Below are 19,665 nucleotides of genomic sequence, written 5' to 3'. Positions count from 1 at the left end.
TTCCTGCAATCCATCTTTCTCTCTTTCCCTCCTCCTCCCTCCCTGTGAAGTGGACTACATCCAGTTAATACCACAGGAGAAGATTTGCCTCTAATTACGATGGACAATAGTGGACAGTGGACTGGAAGACAGATTGGCCAGGGAGGGTGCCAGCTTGCTCTGAGGATGAGTATTGGAAACTAGCCAATATTAGCTAGAAATACTGTGATACTGCACAATGGGATGTTGCCTACAATATGTCCTTGAGGTTGTATATCATTTAAATAAATTACACATACTTGTATGTTATTTAGCACGTCATCGTCATCATGAAGCAGTGGAGAAAAAGAGAGGAAAGGCCCATGATGTGGCACACAAATTTTCTTCTTCCATTTAAAAATGAAAATATGAGAGATGCAGAGTTGGGTACAGGAGAATATAAGAGAAACAAGATTCAAGAATAAAAAAAGAGACAAAAAACCCCACCCCTAATTAGCCTATTTTGCATATACTGCAAGTAACTCAGCAGTGCTCAGCAGAAATGGTGAAAGAAACAAAAGTTGGAAGGATTAAAGTGATATCTGCAAGATTCTTGTTATTGATTGATTTTAGTGTGACATAAAAAACAGCCACATCTGCATTGCTCCTCAGTGTTTCTTCTCATCTTGTTTGTTTGAGTGTTTTTCATCTTTGGAAGATTGCAATGGCAATGTTCACTCTAGTTTTGGTTCACTTTCCTCTTTAGCACACTTGCCTTCCTCTGAGCGATTAATCCGTTTTCTGTTGATGAAGTCTGAGTTTCTGCAAGTAGCACCCTTTTATTTGTCTGTTCGGCCATGGTGGCTAATGCTGCTCATACTGCACAGCTCTTCTACTGTTTATTCCAAACATTATTCCTGTGTGGCAGAGGAGTTTTCCACGGGAAAGAGTTACCCGCACATAGGTGTTTAGAACAGCAACTGTAAATGCTTTCAAGAACTGGGTATAGGTCGAATCACTGTTGTATGGTATCAACCCCGATATGGAGTAGCAAATCAGACGTTTATTTATATGAAAACATTCTAGGCCTTACGGCTCAGGAGTTATTGGGCAAGATGTAAAGTTACTTGTAGGGTTTTCATCCCTACGGGGTTGAACCGCTAAAAATCAATATTCAACCATTTGTGTCAAACACTGAAAAAACCACACTGGCAGAGTAGCACACAGTTAGGCTGACGTGTGAGAGTGGGAGGAGAAAATGTTTTTGTGTCAGAGTGAGAGAGATAAAGAGGTGTGCATGTGTGCCAGTGTGTGAGTGAGGTGGATAGAGGTGTGTGTGTGTAATTTGGGTGGAGAATTGTGAGTGTACGGGATGAGAAGGGGAGAGAAGCAGGGTGGGATTTTTTGGCACGGTGGAAAATGAAAAAAGACCCTAACTGGTCCTCCTCTCGTTCAATAGAGGGATTAAGTTTCCCTCTTTCTCTTCTCTTCTCTTTAGTCCTTCTCTCCTGTGGAACCCAGGGGTTGGGGAGGGAGGGAGAGAGGGAAAGAAAGAAAGAAAGAAAGAAAGAAAGAAAAAGAAAAACAGAGGGGGTCAAAGGCATGTGATAATGGAAAGATTTTTCTCACAAATGGCAGTATAACATTTTATGATCACCAGTGTTACTTTGTCCAAAATTTTATTTCACAAGGCCAGATGCACCCCCAGTCACAAAAAGCAAGCAATCAGCTGTTCATGTTGCAGTTTGTCACAATATTTGGCAAAAGAGAAATGAACATCCCTCCGTGAAGCTCTCCCTCCCTCCCCGCCTCCCCCTCTCTCTCCAAGGTGACAACAGGGTGGGGCTCTATTTATCTGGCTTCAAACAAGAAAAGTTATACAAGTGGGTTTTTTGGAAGTGTGAAGTGTGAGTATGTGTGTGTGTGTGTGTGTGTGTGTGTGTGTGTGCATGCGCGCGCACACACACACACACACACGAATGTGGGTGTGTTTGTGGTGGGGGGTAAAGCTTACGCCGGTAGTAGAAAATCCAGTTAGCCAACTCTGCAGAAACTCTACACATTGTCTCAAGTGTAAAGGAGGAGGAAGGGAGGCAAAAAAGGAGAAAAACTGGAGAAAAGAGTGGCGGTTTCCCGGCGGATTAGGAAGTCAAATGGATTGGAGGGAGTGTTCAGAATGTGAGAACCTGAGACGCGCACACACAAAAACACACACACACACACACACACACACACTTCCTGAAGCCGTCACCAGCTTTGTGTTGTGGCAGAGTGGTAAGTTCAAGGTGACAGGCTGTTGGATCTGAGCCTACAAAGAAGCAGCTCCTGAACTGCTGGCTATTAGGGTTGCAAAGGGGTGGAAAATTTCCGGTAAATTTCCGGAAAGTTTCCGGTAAATTTCCATGGGAAGTTAAGCTGGGGAATTTTGGAAATATTCCAAATTGGAAACTTTCCATGGGAATTATGGGAATTTATGGGAATTTATGGGAATTAATGGGAATTTATGGGAATTAACTGGGAATTGAGGGTAATTTAATGGAAAGGTATCATATCCAAGCATAAATATTTGTTTTGTTATAAGCAGACATCCATCCAAAATAATACAATTAAAACAGATTTATTTGTAAGTAGAACTTTATCAAGTGTTAAATATTTTATTGAACAATCAATTCTTTCGTTGAAGAACAAAAACATGAATGTTGAGTTAAATATTACTCATCCCCCCGACCCAACCCATTCAAAAATTAACAAAACTGCACCCCCCCATCCAAAAATCCCAACAAAGTCCCATTCAAAATGTTAAATGAAAAGAGCCCCTCTCTCTCCAAAAAAGTCCCATTCAACATGCAAATAAAAAAGCATCTTCCCGTGGTCTCAATAGCCCTGCAGTAAGCAGTGTGCTATGTGTGCATGTGATTGAGGAATAGCATAGATATTCAACTGTACTTGCATGATATCTGGTTGTTTTAGTCAGGATTATGCTAAAATATATTTTCCCCAACTATATTTAAGTTCCCTATTAAGAGCATACCTTCAATTTAGTAAATTCCTGGTTTATTCCCGTTTATTCCCATAAATTCCCGTTAATTCCCATAAATTCCCATTAATTCCCATGGAAAGTTTCCAACTTTGAAAATTCCCGGAATTTTGCAACCCTACTGGCTATGTCTGCTTTTTATTTAAAAAAAAGAAGAAATCTTAGCCAGTGTTTAGCAAATGAACAAAGTGAAAATATCAAATGGATATAATATGTATTTAATCTAATTAATTAATAGGACTAAAATGTTGATCTATTAATGCACCGGCAGAGGGATTATACCATTTCTCTCTGCTCTCTTCTCTTCCTCTCTCCCTGGTATATGTGGAGAAATTTAGTCCAGAAAAATCACAAAGGGTTTCTGCTACTAAACCTTGCACAAGTCCATCTGGACACATATCAGTCTCAAGCCATCCATCTCTCTTTCACCGCATCCATCTCTCTCTCTCTCACACCCCATCTCTCTCTCTCACCCTCTCTTTCCCTCTCTCAGTGGGGTGAGAAGTCAGTCAGTCGGGCCCTGCAGCACAAACGCTGTCAGACCACATCAGCTCTACCTCCATCAGATAGCTATAATGTCCCGGCAACTCTCCCCCTCAACTAGCTATTACGCCTAAATCCTCCATTCCTCTCTCTATAACATTCCTCTCGCTATAACATCCCCCTGGCTTCTCTCTCTCTCTCTTTCATGCCGCTGAATCCCTCCGTCTCTCTGCACTCCACCTCCAACTAGATGCTGCATCCATCCTTGTTTCCATCCATCCTTTGAAACCAATTACATTGCCTCTCCCTCTCTCTCTCTCTCTTTCTCTCTCTCTCTCCAATAGACTAGTGCATCCTTTCAGTTCACAATCATCTGGCAATTACATGATCCCTCCATCTCCGTCTCTCTCTCTCTCTTTCCATTAGCCTGCCTATTTATTCTGTATTTTATCTCTCAAGTTGAAGCATCCCTCGGTTTTCTTACTGCTGCCTCTCTCTCCTCTCCAACACTCTTATTAGCTCAATTATATTGCCAGCTACATCTTCCAGTTTTTCTCTCTGTAACACACACACACACACACACACACACACACACACACACACACTCACACACACACTCTGGCTGTGTGCCTGCCTCCTTTCTCCTCTCCTCCTCTCACACGTTCCTGAGAGAGACAGGCGTTGGCCATGAATAGATGAATTGAACAAACCATGATGCTCTCCTCCCTAATCTTCCCTTCTTCCCTCTGAACCTCTGAAAAGAGAGGGAAGAAAGGGGCAGCCTTCTCTCACACCCTCTCTCTCTCTCTCCATCGCATTCATTCATTCGTTTGTTCGTTTATCCATGTCCATCCATCCTTCAGTGAGGAGGACCAGACAAAGCCGTTAATGGCATTCCCCTCCACGTTCACTTCCCCTCCTCCTGTCCTCCTATCTTCTTTCTCTCCCTTATTCATCTGTTCTTTTTCTTGTCTCCCATTTACTCCTGGCAATTACATCGACATGCACTTGTCCTCCTCCTCCACCACTTCCCCTTCTCCTTTCTTCCCCCTCACATCAGCGCTCATCCACTTCCCCCCTTCTCTCTTCCTCTCTCTTTTGTCCTTACATTTCTTGCTCCGCAAAAATCTTAGCAATAGCATCAACTCTTTCCCTCTCTCCTCTGCTCTCTTCCTCTTCTCCTTTACATTCCTCATTTCTTCTTTTCAATCATCCACTTCTTCTCTTTTCCTTTGCTTTCTCATATTCCTATATTATATCTCTTCTCAGAAATCAACAGGCATTGTGATTTTGTTCTCTCCCAGCTCCTTTCTCCTCTAACAGCAGTCATCCATTTCTCCTCCTCTTCTCTGTTGTCTCCATTTTTTTTACTTTTTGTCCTCTATCTGCCTATTTCTTTTCCATTTCTCTCTTTCCACCTTCAGGGCAATTCATATTCCAGAAGTATATTTCTTTTGTCTGAGGAAAAATAATAGCCACTTATATTTGGGCAGTTGAATATCTCATTTTTGTGGGGTGCATTTTTGTCACTTACGTGCCTTCCTCTAACAAACAAAACGGCCATCATTTACTGTGATTGACCACTTCAAACCTTTCATTATCAACTATGAAAGCCTGTCTATTCAGCAGCGTGGGAGGAGGGCCATTCTGTTCTGTTCTTCAACTGCACCCCTTTTCCCAGTGATTACATGTGACCGCCAAACTCACACATCTAGTAGATTTCTCACAAATTCATCTTACAAAGACAAATATTAGCAGTTGAGATCAAACTGTATTTTTTTATGACTTAGCTATGAAGTATGAATCTATTCATCCTCTCATTTTCCCTCTCTTCTTTTATTACCAGCCCTCTCCCTCCTCTTTCTCTCCTGTTTATTCCATCAAATGCACTCATCATCCAATTTCCCTCCCCTCCTCTGTCTCTATCTGTCTCCCTCCATTCCTTCCCTTCCCTCTCTGGCTATTTAACTACCATGGCAACAGGTGATGTGGAGGTTCTCATAGGACCTTTTTTCTCATTGAGGATAACAGGGCAACACACACACACACACACACACACACTCTCACACTCTTGCGTGTGAGTGCAGGGGGCTCCTTTTGTGGGGGAAACCATCCAAAAAGTAATCCAAACATGCAAACACGAGGAGCTACATAGAGAAAGTGTGAAAGTGAGAATAAAGGAAGAGGAGGAGAAAGGGTTAAATGAAATAATAGAGATGTAGATGGGGAGACAGAGTGTGACAACGGAGCTGAATCAGATAGCACCCACACACTTCCAAACACCATCCAAGCTGCCTTCGCACATCCATCTGCTGTCAAACTCTCAAACGCACTCTGTTGCTGCCGGATGAAAACCCATTATCTCCAGTTATTAAGGCATTAAGAGTTTGTATTTTGCAAATTGATGGCTCTGTACATTTGAAAATACAAAATGAGTTTTGAAAGAGTGTCATGTTTTTCCTGTGAACTTTCCAATGTATAAAGGACCACGTACAAATTGAACTTGTACAAAAAATGCCAACAATTGAGTTACGAGGTTTCCACATGACAGCAGTGACAGGCTTCTCAAAAACCTGACTTGGTCTGTAAATACAGAGATGTGGGAAAATAAATGTTGCTATCAAACCAGAAATTTCTGGATTGTTAGTAGCTAGAGATGCACTGATCGATCGGCTGGTGACCGGATATAGTCTAGGTATATCTTAAGAGATGCTGCAGTTCCTCACTACATTACATAGTGGGCTGGTTAGGGGGCTGTGGAGCTCAGACACCACCCACTCACTTCCACCAGCATCCTGCAGCCAGTACCCAGCACCCACACCCATCTGCTCTCACCAAATGTAAACGTTAACTGTCACCTCAAACACAGGACACTGCTGTAGGTTTTTTAATTTCTCTTCCTATTTGTCTCCTTTTTTGGCTTTATTAAATGCGCTAGTTCTTGGAAAAAATTGGCATGCACATTTGGACGAGTTTCATTTGCATGTGTGCCCATTTCTGTTCAGGTTCTTTGTGAGAGAAAATGGATATGGACAAGCAGGATGGATAATATGCAGAGATCCTGTGAACCTAATTTGGAATGAATGCACTGCCTGGGCATACAGTCAACTTTTTCAACCATTCCCTATTGGAAATGACTGAGACCGCTTGAAATGCATGTGATTGTTATATGAATTAATAAATGAATTTATTTGGGAGTTATTTTGGAGAGCAGCAAGTACATGACTTGAGAGTTGCATGTGGCTCAACAAGCATGCAATTAGTACCACCAGAGCTGTTAATGCTGATGCCGGTCTTGATCTACAGAGAGCTGGAAATGTTACAGCTGCCTTGTGTTGAGTAGCTTTGCGTGACAAGGGGATCAATGATTGTGTGAGTATGTGTGTGTTGGTGTGAGGGTTAAACATACACACACTGCCCGAATCACTCTCTCTCTTCAAAACACACACAATTCACAGCCTGGGTCATGGGTTCAGATTAAGACCATAAGACATGGATAACCTATATTTATGCTTTTTATCAGAGCTGGTTGGCTGTAGCTAAGCACCATTGGGCTCCCTGCCAACTGACTGGGTCGATCACAGTCCAGCAGAGTCCATGCTATACATTACACAGACGGAGAGAGAGATGCATGGAGGGATACAGAAAAGGATAGAGGCATAGATTGACAGACTAGGTAAGCCAAAGCACGCCACAGAATCCAGGTTATACATTATACAGACGTTTAGAGGGAGGGAGGGAGTGAGGGAGGGAGCGATGGATGGGCCGGATAAATATAAGGGTAGAGGAATAGATTGAAGGATGAACTGATATGATGTATAGAGCTCCACTTCTGTCTATACATCACATAGACTACATAGGGATGAAGAGAGAAAGGGAGGGAGAGGGATGGAGGGAGGGATAGGAAGAACAGGGGTGGGATAGGTGCATGGATGGATAGCTTTGATTTACCAAAGTGCACCACAGACACCAGACTATAATTTACACAAACACTATACGAAGGGATGAATGGAAGAAGAGAGAAATGGAAGGATAGAAGAAAGGGTGGAGGGTGGATGGATGGTGTGGAAATATTAGTGTCTTTTGCCATTATGTTTTATGCACTTTTGGCTTGATGCAGGTACATTAGAAACACGCTGGCAGTGTATCCAATCATATATCGTCCTAGCCCACTTCCAATGATATTATTAGGTTGGAGCTGTTCAAGCGCCATACACAACTGCTCAGTATTTTAAAAGGAAACTAATGGGAGCTTATACTCATACCCTGATACCAGTGGGCCACAACACAATATTTGTGCAGTTCAAAAACTTTACACTCTGCCTTCAAATCTCTCATTCCCTGGCATTCTCAGGCTGGATAAGCAGCAGTAGCAGCTATGCTGAAGGGAGCAGTCTGCCAAATAACAGCGCCAGGCAGTGCCTTTGTTCTCCGCATAAATAAATGATTGCTTCATTTGGGCTGGCGGCTTCAGTAGACTCCGTCAGTATGAGTAGGATAATCAACAGTTCAGTTGAAATAAACAGGAATTTTTTTTTAACTGAAAGAGGACCTGTCTGTCTCAGCCAAGTGAATAGGGTAATGGACCTCTTCAGAAGCACAGAGCCCCATGAACAGCATAAGACACACACACACACACACACACACACGATAGAAAACCAAGGAAACCAAAGCATCACATGCACAAAAACCACAATAAAATCAAATTCTCGCTCTCATTCATTCACACACACACACACACACACACACACACACACACACACACGATAGAAAACCAAGGAAACCAAAGCATCACATGCACAAAAACCACAATAAAATCAAATTCTCACTCTCATTCATTCACACACACACACACCACAACAAAACACAAAATAGACCGCATTATAGCACAAGCCTCAACCTCTCTAGCTCTGGCACACACACACTCTCTCTGTTGGGAGGACCTGCTGGCCCCAGGGTGGCCCTTCTTAAACAGAGCAGTCTTATTTTGAGGGACAGGACCCCATGCTGAGAGAAACACAAACACCGGAGACTGTAGGGGCTAAAGACCTCACACAACCTGTCACTCCGTCTTTATTTTCTCCTGTTTTGTCTCCGACTCTCCCTTTCCGTTCTCTCCGACTGCCCCACACTTTTCTTTCTTTTACTCCTTCTATTCCTGTCATTTTGTCCCTTTCTCCCTCCCTCCCTTTCTCTGACTCCCACACACTCTAATCTCAACACCGCTCCAATACATAAAGACCAGAAAAATATACACTCGCTTAACTATACAGTAAATTCAGAGACCTGTTGGCAGCTCAGCGGGTTAAACCACATATCATAAGATAAGCTAAAACTTTAATGATCCCCATAGAGAACTTGGGCAAATAGGCTGCTTTCATGTGATTGTGGGTTTGAGTCTTTATTCCTTGGAATCATACTATAAAGCAAGGAATCTCTGTCTGTATGTGTGTCTTTCACATATCTCGAGAACCGTTCGTCCGATCTACTTCACACTTGTCGGGTGTATTGCTGGGGACACAAGGACTTGCAGTGTCGGATTGGACACACAACACGTTCAATATTAATAAACTTTGAATAAATAAGCGAACAGCGCTCTGTGCAGCAGCAGGGCTCAAAGCGAACGGGCACTGCACTAGTTCCTGTTAATTCTCCACTTTGTACTGTCAAATGAAGCACAAATGCCACTGAAATACTGTACTATTAAAAAGGAGCCAGTTCTCTGCTCCCTCCATCTCTCTTTTCTTGGGTAGTCTGTGTTGTAAAACTAGCATGGTCTTGTAGGTTAAGAAAAGATCTGAGGGTCTTTTCACAAGGACCAGAAGCCTGTTCATCATATTCCATTACTTTGCTGTTTCTTGAACTATGGTTTGGGACCCAAAATGGGTCAAGGTGGGCCATATGACATTAGTAGCAATAGGGTGTAATAAGGCTCTAGGCCAGAATGAGAAAATTAATTTGCATTATATGATTTTGGGAAGAAAAGTTTGAGAGCCCAAATCACATTGTCATATATCAATAAACAAAGATGATTGTGATCAAGTGACTACCATCCTGCAATCCAGTGACTGTTCCTTGATCAATACTCCTACACTTGGTGTGAGAAACGCTTTTGAGGTAGTTTTTACAAATATCCAAGTACAATTTTAAGTGAAAAACCTGCATGTATTCTCTATGAGAGAGTGCATACTGGCTGCTGTGTAAAAAAAAAAACCAAAAAACCCCAGCAATTTTGATGAAACTTAGTTTCAACTTTGAATAATAATCAATAGGGCATCTTCTGACTGTCCTTGCATTTGTGCGGTCACATTTTCCAGATAATCTGCATCACATTGGTGTGAAATGGCCCCTGTGTTTGGGTCCAGAACACTACTGAATGAAGGAAGGATGATTGACAGCTCTGGATTCCTTCATTTGAAGCAAGGGTTTCTGTCTGTTTGCTTTACAAACAGTCTGCTCTATTGAAAACCTAATGACTTTATTGAGACAGTGCCATTATCAAGACTGACCTTTAGAGCTGGGGCTCTTAAACCTCTTTTAGCCCAGGACCTACATGACGAGGGTTGTGCCAGAATAACCTATTCTAAGAATTGTTGAAGAGCCTTGTGGTCTGTTTATTTTTAGAGCAGTTTAAACTGGAATGCCAAAAACAATATCAAAAACGGTTCTGACGCTAACTAAAACAAACAACTGCGACTTTTCTGGTCCGTAGTGTTGGTTAGAGGCTGTGCCAATAATTATATTTGCATGTTTTGCTGTTGAATTTAAAATTTTTTATCAGTATTTAACAAAATGCATATTTCAAATGATGTGTCATAGTAAATCTAATTATGTGGTGATTTCAGTTACTAAGCAAGTTACTGTGTAACCTGAATAAATAGATTGCTGTGTCTTTTACCAGTGAGGATTTTTTTTTTCAAAATTTTGTTCATCGTAAAAGACAAATAGCCAAGATAAAGAAAAAGAGCAAAGGAAAGGGAATGTAGAGAAAGGAGAGTAGAAAGGAGCGGTGCTTTTTAGAAAAATGGGCTACTTTGTGGAAAGAATGAAGAACAAGATTCAAAAAATTCAACTCTGCACCCTGATGAAGATCAGCCATGCTGCAACACATAGGTGCATCTTTAAATGCAAGCTGCAATGGTCAAATAAATAAAGGCTTTTTTATATTTTCAGAAGAGGGAGAGACCTAGGAATTTTTTTCATTCTAGTTTTGTGAGAAAAAAAAAGTGTTGGGTTTTTCCCATCGTAACAAATGAGAAATTTATAGTTTAGCCTTGGAACCCAGGCTCAGGAAAAATAAATATTGCCTCCTTTGTCACATGGGGACTCACTAGTAACAACCTTGCAACCCATTGTGGATACCAACCCATAGCTTAAGAGACCAGATGTTGGAGAGATTGACAATAGTTGGATACAACCACAACAAACAAGAGAATGAGGAAATAATGTGCTGCATTTGGTTTTATTCTATTAGCCCACCTACATCAGAACAGATTAAAACTCTCCAAACCAAAATCTACTCATTAACCAAAGGCAAACCTCCTTGGTCAGGGGAGACATCTGGGCTGACAATGCCTCAGGCAGGGCAACGCGACCACGTATGACATGCATGCGCACACACGGTAGGCTGTAAACAAATAATGGACACAGTGAACCGTCCTGGTTTATGACCGTCTCTGGGTTTTGTTCAAAGGCACAGTGCACCCATAAAATGATCACCTCTTTTCTGCCATCTTCTTTTGTCCGCAACAGCAGCATGTCCATACACAATTAGCCACCATCTACACCAATGTACTTTGAGATTTGAAGTGATTCTGGATTCTGGAGTATTATGCACCATATCTCATGCTAATATAATTAATGTATATGTAATTTTAGATGAAAAGAACTAGAACGCTTTAGAAAAATCAATCACAGGCAGTGGCAGGTTCAGGTCATGTGATCAGTCCATGTCCCCTACACACACACACACAGTCCCAGTGATGTCATATGTCTAAACCTATCTGTATGTCTAACTAATGCATGCATGCGCGCGGACACACACACACACACACACACACACACTTTGAGTAATGTCACAACCTGCGTCCTCTGGGAACCATAACTTGCTGCGGCAGATGGACAACATAGGCCACTTTCCTAAAAGACATGCACACACGCATGTTTCGAGCACTAACACACAAGCATGTTCCAAAAGAAATCATTTAACCATTCACACACACACACTCACCCATTCTAAAGCCATTTCCCCTCTCTTCCCCTTATTTCCCTTCCCCCCGTTCTATGCTTCATTCTTTCTCACCCTCTTCTCTCAGGTTTAATTGACTATTGTGGCAGATGGGGGGGGGGGGGGGGGGGGGATGGCTGGTCTGCAGGAATCAATGTCTCCATTGTGGAGCTGAGAGAGAGATTAGCAGCTAGTTAGCACTGGTGAGGGATGACAGCTGGCACAGTTAGCCTCTCCTGCCACTCACACAGACAGGAAGTTCTACTGTACAGTTCGCCCTTAGCCCAGCTCTTCAATTACACAACAGAAATACTACGCTGTACCATTCGCCATTAACTTAGCCTGTCACTCAAACACACAGGAGAAATTTGGCCTAGCATGTTGATCGTGCACACACACACGAGACAAGTCAGTCAAAACTGGGGGTTCACCAGGTTTAGTGTGAAGAAAAGTAGCCCAAGTAGCTCCACACTCCACAACAGCTGTGGTGAAAACCAAGGCCTTGGCTATTCAAAATGAAGACAGAGACAAATTGAGAGCTTGAATATGTCTTGTGGACAACTCACAACAAAAACGTTGTAACATGACAACACACTGGACTGATCGCTCTACTTTGCAAGAAAGCCACTATTAGTTAGGGTTCGCATTAGGGCTGCAACGATTATTTCCATTGTCGATTAATCTGTCGATTATTTTCTCGATTAATCGATTAGTTGTTTGGTCTATAAAATGTCAGAAAATTGTGAAAAATGTCGATCAGTGTTTCCCAAAGCCCAAGATGACGTCCTCAAATGTCTTGTTTTGTCCACAACCCAAAGATATTCAGTTTACTGTCATAGAGGAGTAAAGAAACCAGAAAATATTCACATTTAAGACGCCGGAATCAGAGAATTTTGACTTATTTTTCTTAAAAAATTACTAAACCGATTAATCGATTATCAAAATAGTTGCCGATTAATTTAATAGTTGACAACTAATCGATTAATCGTTGCAGCTCTAGTTCACATTGCCATTGTGAAAGCATTGCCAGTGAGGTAGAGCAGAGCAAATACATTCATCATGTGGTCTGAGTCAGAAAGTGACTGCAACAGTTGCTGACAATGGCTCCAGTTTCATTAAGGCATTTGAAATCCATCAGACTGATTTGGCAGCAGTTGTTTACTTTGAGATCACCCACATACATTTTAGAAGTCTGTGTCAACTCTTCTGTCACTTGGCAAAGCCTTTTGCATTTCAGTGGAAGCTTGCGTCTGTTGTTAAGCATGTTTGAATATAGACTTAGTTTCATCAGGTTGATCTTCTTTGACAGAGAAGATCCAGCTGTTAGCCTGTTGGGTGGCACTGGTTATGTAATGTAGGGATTCAAGCTATATAGCTATTACAGTAACTGACAAAAAATGTCACTAGTTTTCTGCTCACTTCCATCTGGATTTCACCAAAAGTCAGCCACTCCTGTTAAGCACATTTGAACACAGACTGCCAAAAACTCAGTTTCATAAGGCTGATTTTTGTTGACAGAGAACATCCAGATGTTAGTCCAGCTGGCCTGCTGTACAGCTGCTCTGGGACACAGTGCATATTATGTGAGGATTCAACTAATACTGCTGTAACAATGAGAGGCAAAATTATTTCACCATCCCATATGGGTTTTTAGAAATGAAAAATGGGGGCGCCCCGGTGGATCACCGAGCGGAGCGCGTACCGCATAAGGCTCAGTCCTTCCCGCAGCAACCTGGGTTTGAATCCGGCCTGCGGTCCTTTGCTGCATGTCCTCCCCTCTCTCTCTCCCATACCTTCCTGTCTCTCGCTAACTATCTCCCTGTCAAATAAAGCATGAAAATGCCAAAAATAAATCTTTAAAAAAGAAATGAAAAATGTCTGTCTTGGCTGTGAGATGACACATTTGGAAATGTGATCTGCAGAATGGACCAGAATTTCTAGTTGCTAGTTCCCTGTTGAAATCTATTATTTCATAATGCCAATTCCTGTACATACAGATGTTAGTCCATGCAGAGATTAGCCTCCTGTCCAGGGGGTTTAGCCCAGAGCCTTGGTTATGTGAGTATTCAATTCCCTCTATGCTTCTAATGCACTGGGTATATGAAGGTTTAAATATGGAAATGAAAAAAAAAAAAAATGTAAGAGAAAATTTCATTGAGTCGCAATATAGGACTATACGAGAGATGTGACAACAGTACAAAAGGTTACTCGCTTTTCGTACTTGAGGCAACAAAGAAATAAGTGAAAGAAAAACGTGGTATCCTTGCAGAAATTATTAAATTATTGTTAAATGTTATTTAGACCACAAATAGACTCGCACGCACATGCACACAAACTGACCCCCGTACATATACACACACACATGCACGTGCATGTCTACGTACACACAAGCTGGTATTATATAGCCAGCATCCCATGAGAGATATTATTCAATTTCCTCCAGGTTCCCACCAGGGCTGCCATGCCAGGTCAGGGCAGAGCAGAGCAGAGCAGAGCAGGAAAACCAACAGGGCTCATGTTGCTACTCAACCATCTTCAGAAAGCTGTCTCTTCCATGACTGGAGGGACTGAGGGTTTCAGTTACAAGGCTCCTTCTTCTACTGGGTCAAATCAAGTTCAACAACAGACGCTTCTTACAACCCCCGACACTGCGTGTTTTGACATGACGCTGGGGAATTGACTTGATTTGAACGTTTGCATGGTCCATGATGTGCTGAGTGAATTCTAAGACTCGAGGAGCATTAGAATACATTAAAAACACGCTGGGCAAATTCAAAAACGCATGGCTGTCAAACTGAAATAAAGCTGTTTTTCCCCTCTTTTTGGAGAAGAGAAAAAAAAAAAAGGGTTTCATCTGACAGCAGTGATCCTGACAATCTCCTGCACCGCATGATTTCACATGAGAAAATGTTAGCCAGAAAGAAATCCCTTTTATGATTAAATATGCAGAAGTAGCAGAGACATTTCTGGCCTTATTCACATTTGGCTGGTTTTGACATGAGAAAAAATTAGCTAAAAATAAAAATCATCCTATGACTAAACACACACAGAGCACAGCAGTCATTTGCCTTGTCCAAGTTCATCTGGTTTAGAACAGGGGTAATTTAATATGCCAGCCGTGAACAGCTGCGGGGAGAATTAATTTGACTGACTGTATTTGTTATCCTACAGTGTTGTTCGTATTATAAACTATCGATGTACTGCAGACAAAACATGAGTTAAACTATTCCAGCCAGCTTGTGCAGTGGGAATGGGACCTGCAGACATATGGATGGATAGATGGATGTACACACACACACACACGGCATACTAAGGGTCTGGAGGTGAAAAAAAAATCACTGGTAGCATACTTCTACTCACAACATTCCCTTCTAACCAGGCTGACGAAAGCCTTTTATTTATATTATTTGGCCTAGCCTATAAACATGTCTTGTTTAAAATAAGTCTACTTGTTAAGTGCATGATTTTTTATTATACTAGCATGATACTACAATGGTAGCCCTAATGTAGCTCTACTAATAAGACCAAAACATCCCCAGATCCCATATATTTATCTCATATATTTTATCCATGGCACTAGCAAACAGATACTTATGGTCTGGTTCCTCAGCAACACCCTCCTGTATAAAACATATGGTAGGCCCTGGTCTCTCTCCCTCTCCCTGGACTAACAAAAGAGTAGGAGAGCGAGGTAATATGATATGGATGGATAGTGTGTGTCCACCATTGCACTCAGATAGCAGGTAACACTGCACCTTATTTCTCTGTACCTATTCCTCTAAACCAATGTCCTAACACTGAAGAACATTGTGTCTGATTAAATCAATCACACAGAACCTCATTTTTTCACCTACATTTTTTTATTTTGCTGTTTATAAAATCACTCTGCTGCTGGTGTTAAGACAAAACCTCCTGTCTCAGAACCACTATACACATGCAAGAAAGGTCATGAGTGGGACTCAAACCCCTGACATCACAAGCACATGGTGTGTGTACGCCTTTAGCTGGCTCAGCCACCGGGACGCCATACACACATTCATCTGTGTCCAGATGGAACAGTAACATGCAGAGAGGAGTTGGAGTTGTAACACGAGGAGCGCCGATAGAATGTCAGCCTTTCTGCTCCGATGTCAAATGACCTGTTTTGTTGTCTCCGTTAACTCTTTCCTACTGAACCGTGTTTTTCTGGGTCTGTGTGTAAGCCAGTTTTACTCGAGCACTCAAGAGTATCGAGCGTGGCTCCATCATGTACGCGATGTGTGTCACTATAAGCCCGTAGATTCTATTTGTCATGCAGTTCAGGGGCGAAAACATTCAAATAGCAACCTGTTTCTCTGCGTCGGTGTAAAACAAGACCCCTCTACCACTGTTTCTGTGTAAAGCATTTTTGTTTACTCTGAGGATATAGGATATGGGTGATTTATACAAGTCTTACTGGTTGATAGGCTGGTATGCTTTTACGTTAGTAGACGTGTAACAATATGCTGAGCCCATGATCCGACTATAATTAACACAGACCGTAAAGATAATTACCAATACAACAATACAACTCACAATACAACACTGCCCCAAGTAAAAAAACTGATGGACTTGTCTATGGTGGAACAAATTTAGGCTAGGCTACAAGAGGACAATGTCTTACTACCTTAGCATAAAATTGTAATATCTGTTTGTGAATTTTACTGTACAGTTGTAGTCATATCGGAACTCTCCCTGTCCCTTACACTGTCTGTTTACACTGTATGCAAGGTCCTTTGGTCCTTGGTATACTAAAACTCTCCAAGTTGCACATAAGTTGTCACTTTGACTCCAGTTGGTGAGTTGTTTCTGATTTCTATCAAATTGTTAAAACACATTTCCCTGCTCCACAACGCATATAGTTTTGTTTGTACAGGCAACATGTTACATACATGTTTGTTCTGTGTACAGAACTTCTATGCCGTCCATAGACAATAAAGCTGAAACTTAAAGGTCAGCTGCAGTGGCTGCAAAGTAATCCAGCAGATGTATCTGCCATAAGCAAGAATGTTTTAGTCCACCTCTCTGTGTCATACACAGCAGCAGCTGTCCAGATTTCCCATGTGCCTTCATGCACATGTTCGTACACAGACACACAAACACAAACTGACTGAGTGACTCACACACACACACACACACACAGCCTACCTCCATTGCTAGTGCGGCCGTTTGTTGGTCATAGTGGTTAAGTAGGTTGGGCATGAAGGTGGTGTTATAAGGCAGATCCTGGCACATTCTCAATCCGATGGGCTCACAGCTAAACTCACTGTGGCTCTCCACTGACTCCACATGAATGGACAGAGTGGGAGAAACCAGGGAGGAGAGGAGGAGGCAGAGAGGGATGAGGAGGAAGGAGGAATAGAGCTGGGCCATTTGTCTGCAGCAGATCCTTGTAGTATTTGAGAACCGGTCTCTCATACCTCCTCTTCCGATAGGCGTTGTCATTTTAATTTCAGATATATATCCTACTGCAAGATCTCACAAGCTAGCTGTCCGCTGCTGCTGGCACTGGTTAGCCTTGTGGACATGGATTGTTTGATGGCTTCCTATTAGAAGCGATGGAGTCCATTGTTCTCGTGGTAGTAGAGGAGGTAGATATTACTGTGACCCACCAACCAAAACAAGTCATCTGTAATCAGGCTGGCAGGGGAAATGCACCTTTAAGAGAGAGGTGGGAGGAGAAAATGAGCTGGCTCCTTGTGTTAGTCCTCAATCCATCCAGAATTTGCTTTTCTCGTTTGAGTATCTTGACATGTGCTTTTAAATGCAAGGTATTGACAAAATTGTTACTTATTAAAATAATGATCCTACAGTTTCCCTCCACAGCTTGGTAATCTCCGGGTCAGAGAGGGTTTCGCCTGGTTCCATCCCCCAACTGAGAGCATCTTGCTGAGCTAATGGATCCACCATCAACCATGTACTGGAGCTCCTCTCTGGGTCACTGTATGTCTCTTTCTTATGGTTTGCAGAGATCAAGGATCAGCCGTTTAGGCCTTAAAATCTCTCCTCCGTATTTGTCTGTCTCCTCTCTCTTTCAGTTTCTGGTGATGTTTCCAAGGACCATCCGAGTTTGAGTCTTTCAAATATCATTATCCTCCAACTCATCCAGCAGATAGCACCAGAAGAAGAAAAATCCTGTCTTTTGCATCCAGTAACCACACTGGAGTAGCCACTTCAAGCAGGTCCTGCAGGTTTAAAAAAAAAAACACACAAAGGAGAATAGCTGAATGGTCAAACAAGCAGAGTAGGCTGGCTCAGAGCTAAGCATTGTTGTACTGTAGGCTATCTGGTTAAAAATGAGTGTTAAGTGTTGTCTCTGATCAGCCACACCTTCGTTTCTCTCCAAGTCAGGATCAAAATGATATCATCTGCCAATTGGCTCAGTATGAGTGAAATCTACACCGGCCTATCTGAGGCAATTAAAATATTTCTCAAAGTACATGAAGATGTATGTTAGCCTAGTTTTGTAATGATTGCCGATGAGTGACTGGTGTCAAATTCTCCTCATCTAGAGCGGTGTTACTCAACGGCAACACTCAGGAGTACACACTTTTAATGTAGCCGACTATTTAAAATTAGTGTTCAAAGCAAGGCATGCCCATTATTTTACGATTCAAGATTCACATCTGATGTTACACCTGCAGATGAGCCGACCCTCTCCCAGTCGCATGTTTGTGTGAGGTTGGCCGGGCAACTAGTAACGCTCCCATGCGATGTTTCACACTCTGTGGCTCGGTGTCTTTTTGATTGACCGGGGTTTTTAACTTTAGCAATAAGCTTGACGCACCTTTGCAATACAAAGAGAACGCAAATGTTAAGTATCTTTGATCGATTATAATTAGCTACGTTGAGTATTATTTTTCCTGCTGGCAATATAGTTGGGTTTTTGAAGTGTAGCGAAACAAAGTGGTTGCTAAGCGACAATAAGTACCGGTAGGAGAGGTGATGTTCGGTTAATGTTAATTTTATATAAATTAACAATTAGGCCATGCAGTCACAGGTGTGTATTTATCGGGTGTTTTACAACAGCGCCCAACGGGACTGCGCCTATCACCTGAGGACCGGAATTTGCAATTTTATAAAATCCCAGCTACACCTAGTAAACATAATGTTGGTGAAATGTGCATGAAATAGGCAGAAACCCCTCTGTTGCGCTCCACGCTGCCACACAAAACCCGTTGCGTGTCACACAGCCCTGGGAGGAGCACCTGGCTAGTTTTATAAAGCATAAATATGGGGGGAAAGGGGTATTTGGTTCTGTAATGTAGACCTACCCCCACCGTAGTGAAACAAAAACAATGCCGGGTTACATTGCGGGTTGACAAAATAAGTGCATATCAATCCTGATAACTGTGGCTGGATGTGTCACCGCAGTATCTTCCAGCCAAACCGTGCGCCGAGGACTCGCACTGTGGACGCCTGCATGATTCGTTAACAGCATTAATTTGTCGAAGTCTGCCTTGCATGCAATGGTGAACCTGTATTTCATCATGCATTACACAGTCCCTCCTTACAATTCCTGATAATTTACCTTGTATGAAGAATAAAGAGCAATTTGAGGCGCTCCTCGTCTCCACAGGCGCCGTTCACTGCAGTGGTTCGTTGTTCCACTGTTTGCAGCTGGTCGCCTGCAGCATGCAACCGACATCGTGAGCGCGCATTTGCCGTGGCCGCGCAGTGGGATGATATAATTAACCTCAGTAAAGTACATTTTTACTGTGGTGGGCATTTGTAAATTCACTGGAAGAGGCGTCTGATGGGAATTCGTTGGCTATATCTTACCAGAAGATATGTGCTCTATTCAATGCGTTTGTAATAAAGGCGAGATAGCCTCATAGAGGTCAGATATGCTTTATTTGTCATCATTTTTCAGGTCTAAACCAAAGATGTGATCGGGACGATACAAAAAGCAGGAAGTTATTATGGAGTGTGCGTATGAGTG

The 19,665-nt window shown here is 42.3% G+C and overlaps 1 protein-coding gene across 1 annotated transcript in view; it reads right to left on the bottom strand.

Moving 5' to 3' along the window:
- LOC139638223 (frizzled-3-like) overlaps positions 1-16,979 on the bottom strand; it is a 33,700-nt gene extending 16,721 nt beyond the window's left edge. The window contains exon 1 of the mRNA XM_071512285.1: positions 16,872-16,979. Within this exon, the coding sequence (XP_071368386.1) occupies positions 16,872-16,958 (87 nt within the window). The 5' untranslated portion in view covers positions 16,959-16,979. The remainder of the gene's footprint in view (positions 1-16,871) is intronic.
- Between the last annotated feature and the right edge of the window lie 2,686 nt (positions 16,980-19,665).

The sequence above is a fragment of the Centroberyx affinis genome, unplaced genomic scaffold (assembly GCF_046629955.1).
Source record: "Centroberyx affinis isolate AG114_WGS23_722 - 3 ecotype Tasmania unplaced genomic scaffold, CSIRO-AGI_Caff_v1 ptg006213l_1, whole genome shotgun sequence".
Taxonomy (NCBI): domain Eukaryota; kingdom Metazoa; phylum Chordata; class Actinopteri; order Beryciformes; family Berycidae; genus Centroberyx; species Centroberyx affinis.
This window is presented reverse-complemented; position numbering and strand designations above follow the sequence as displayed.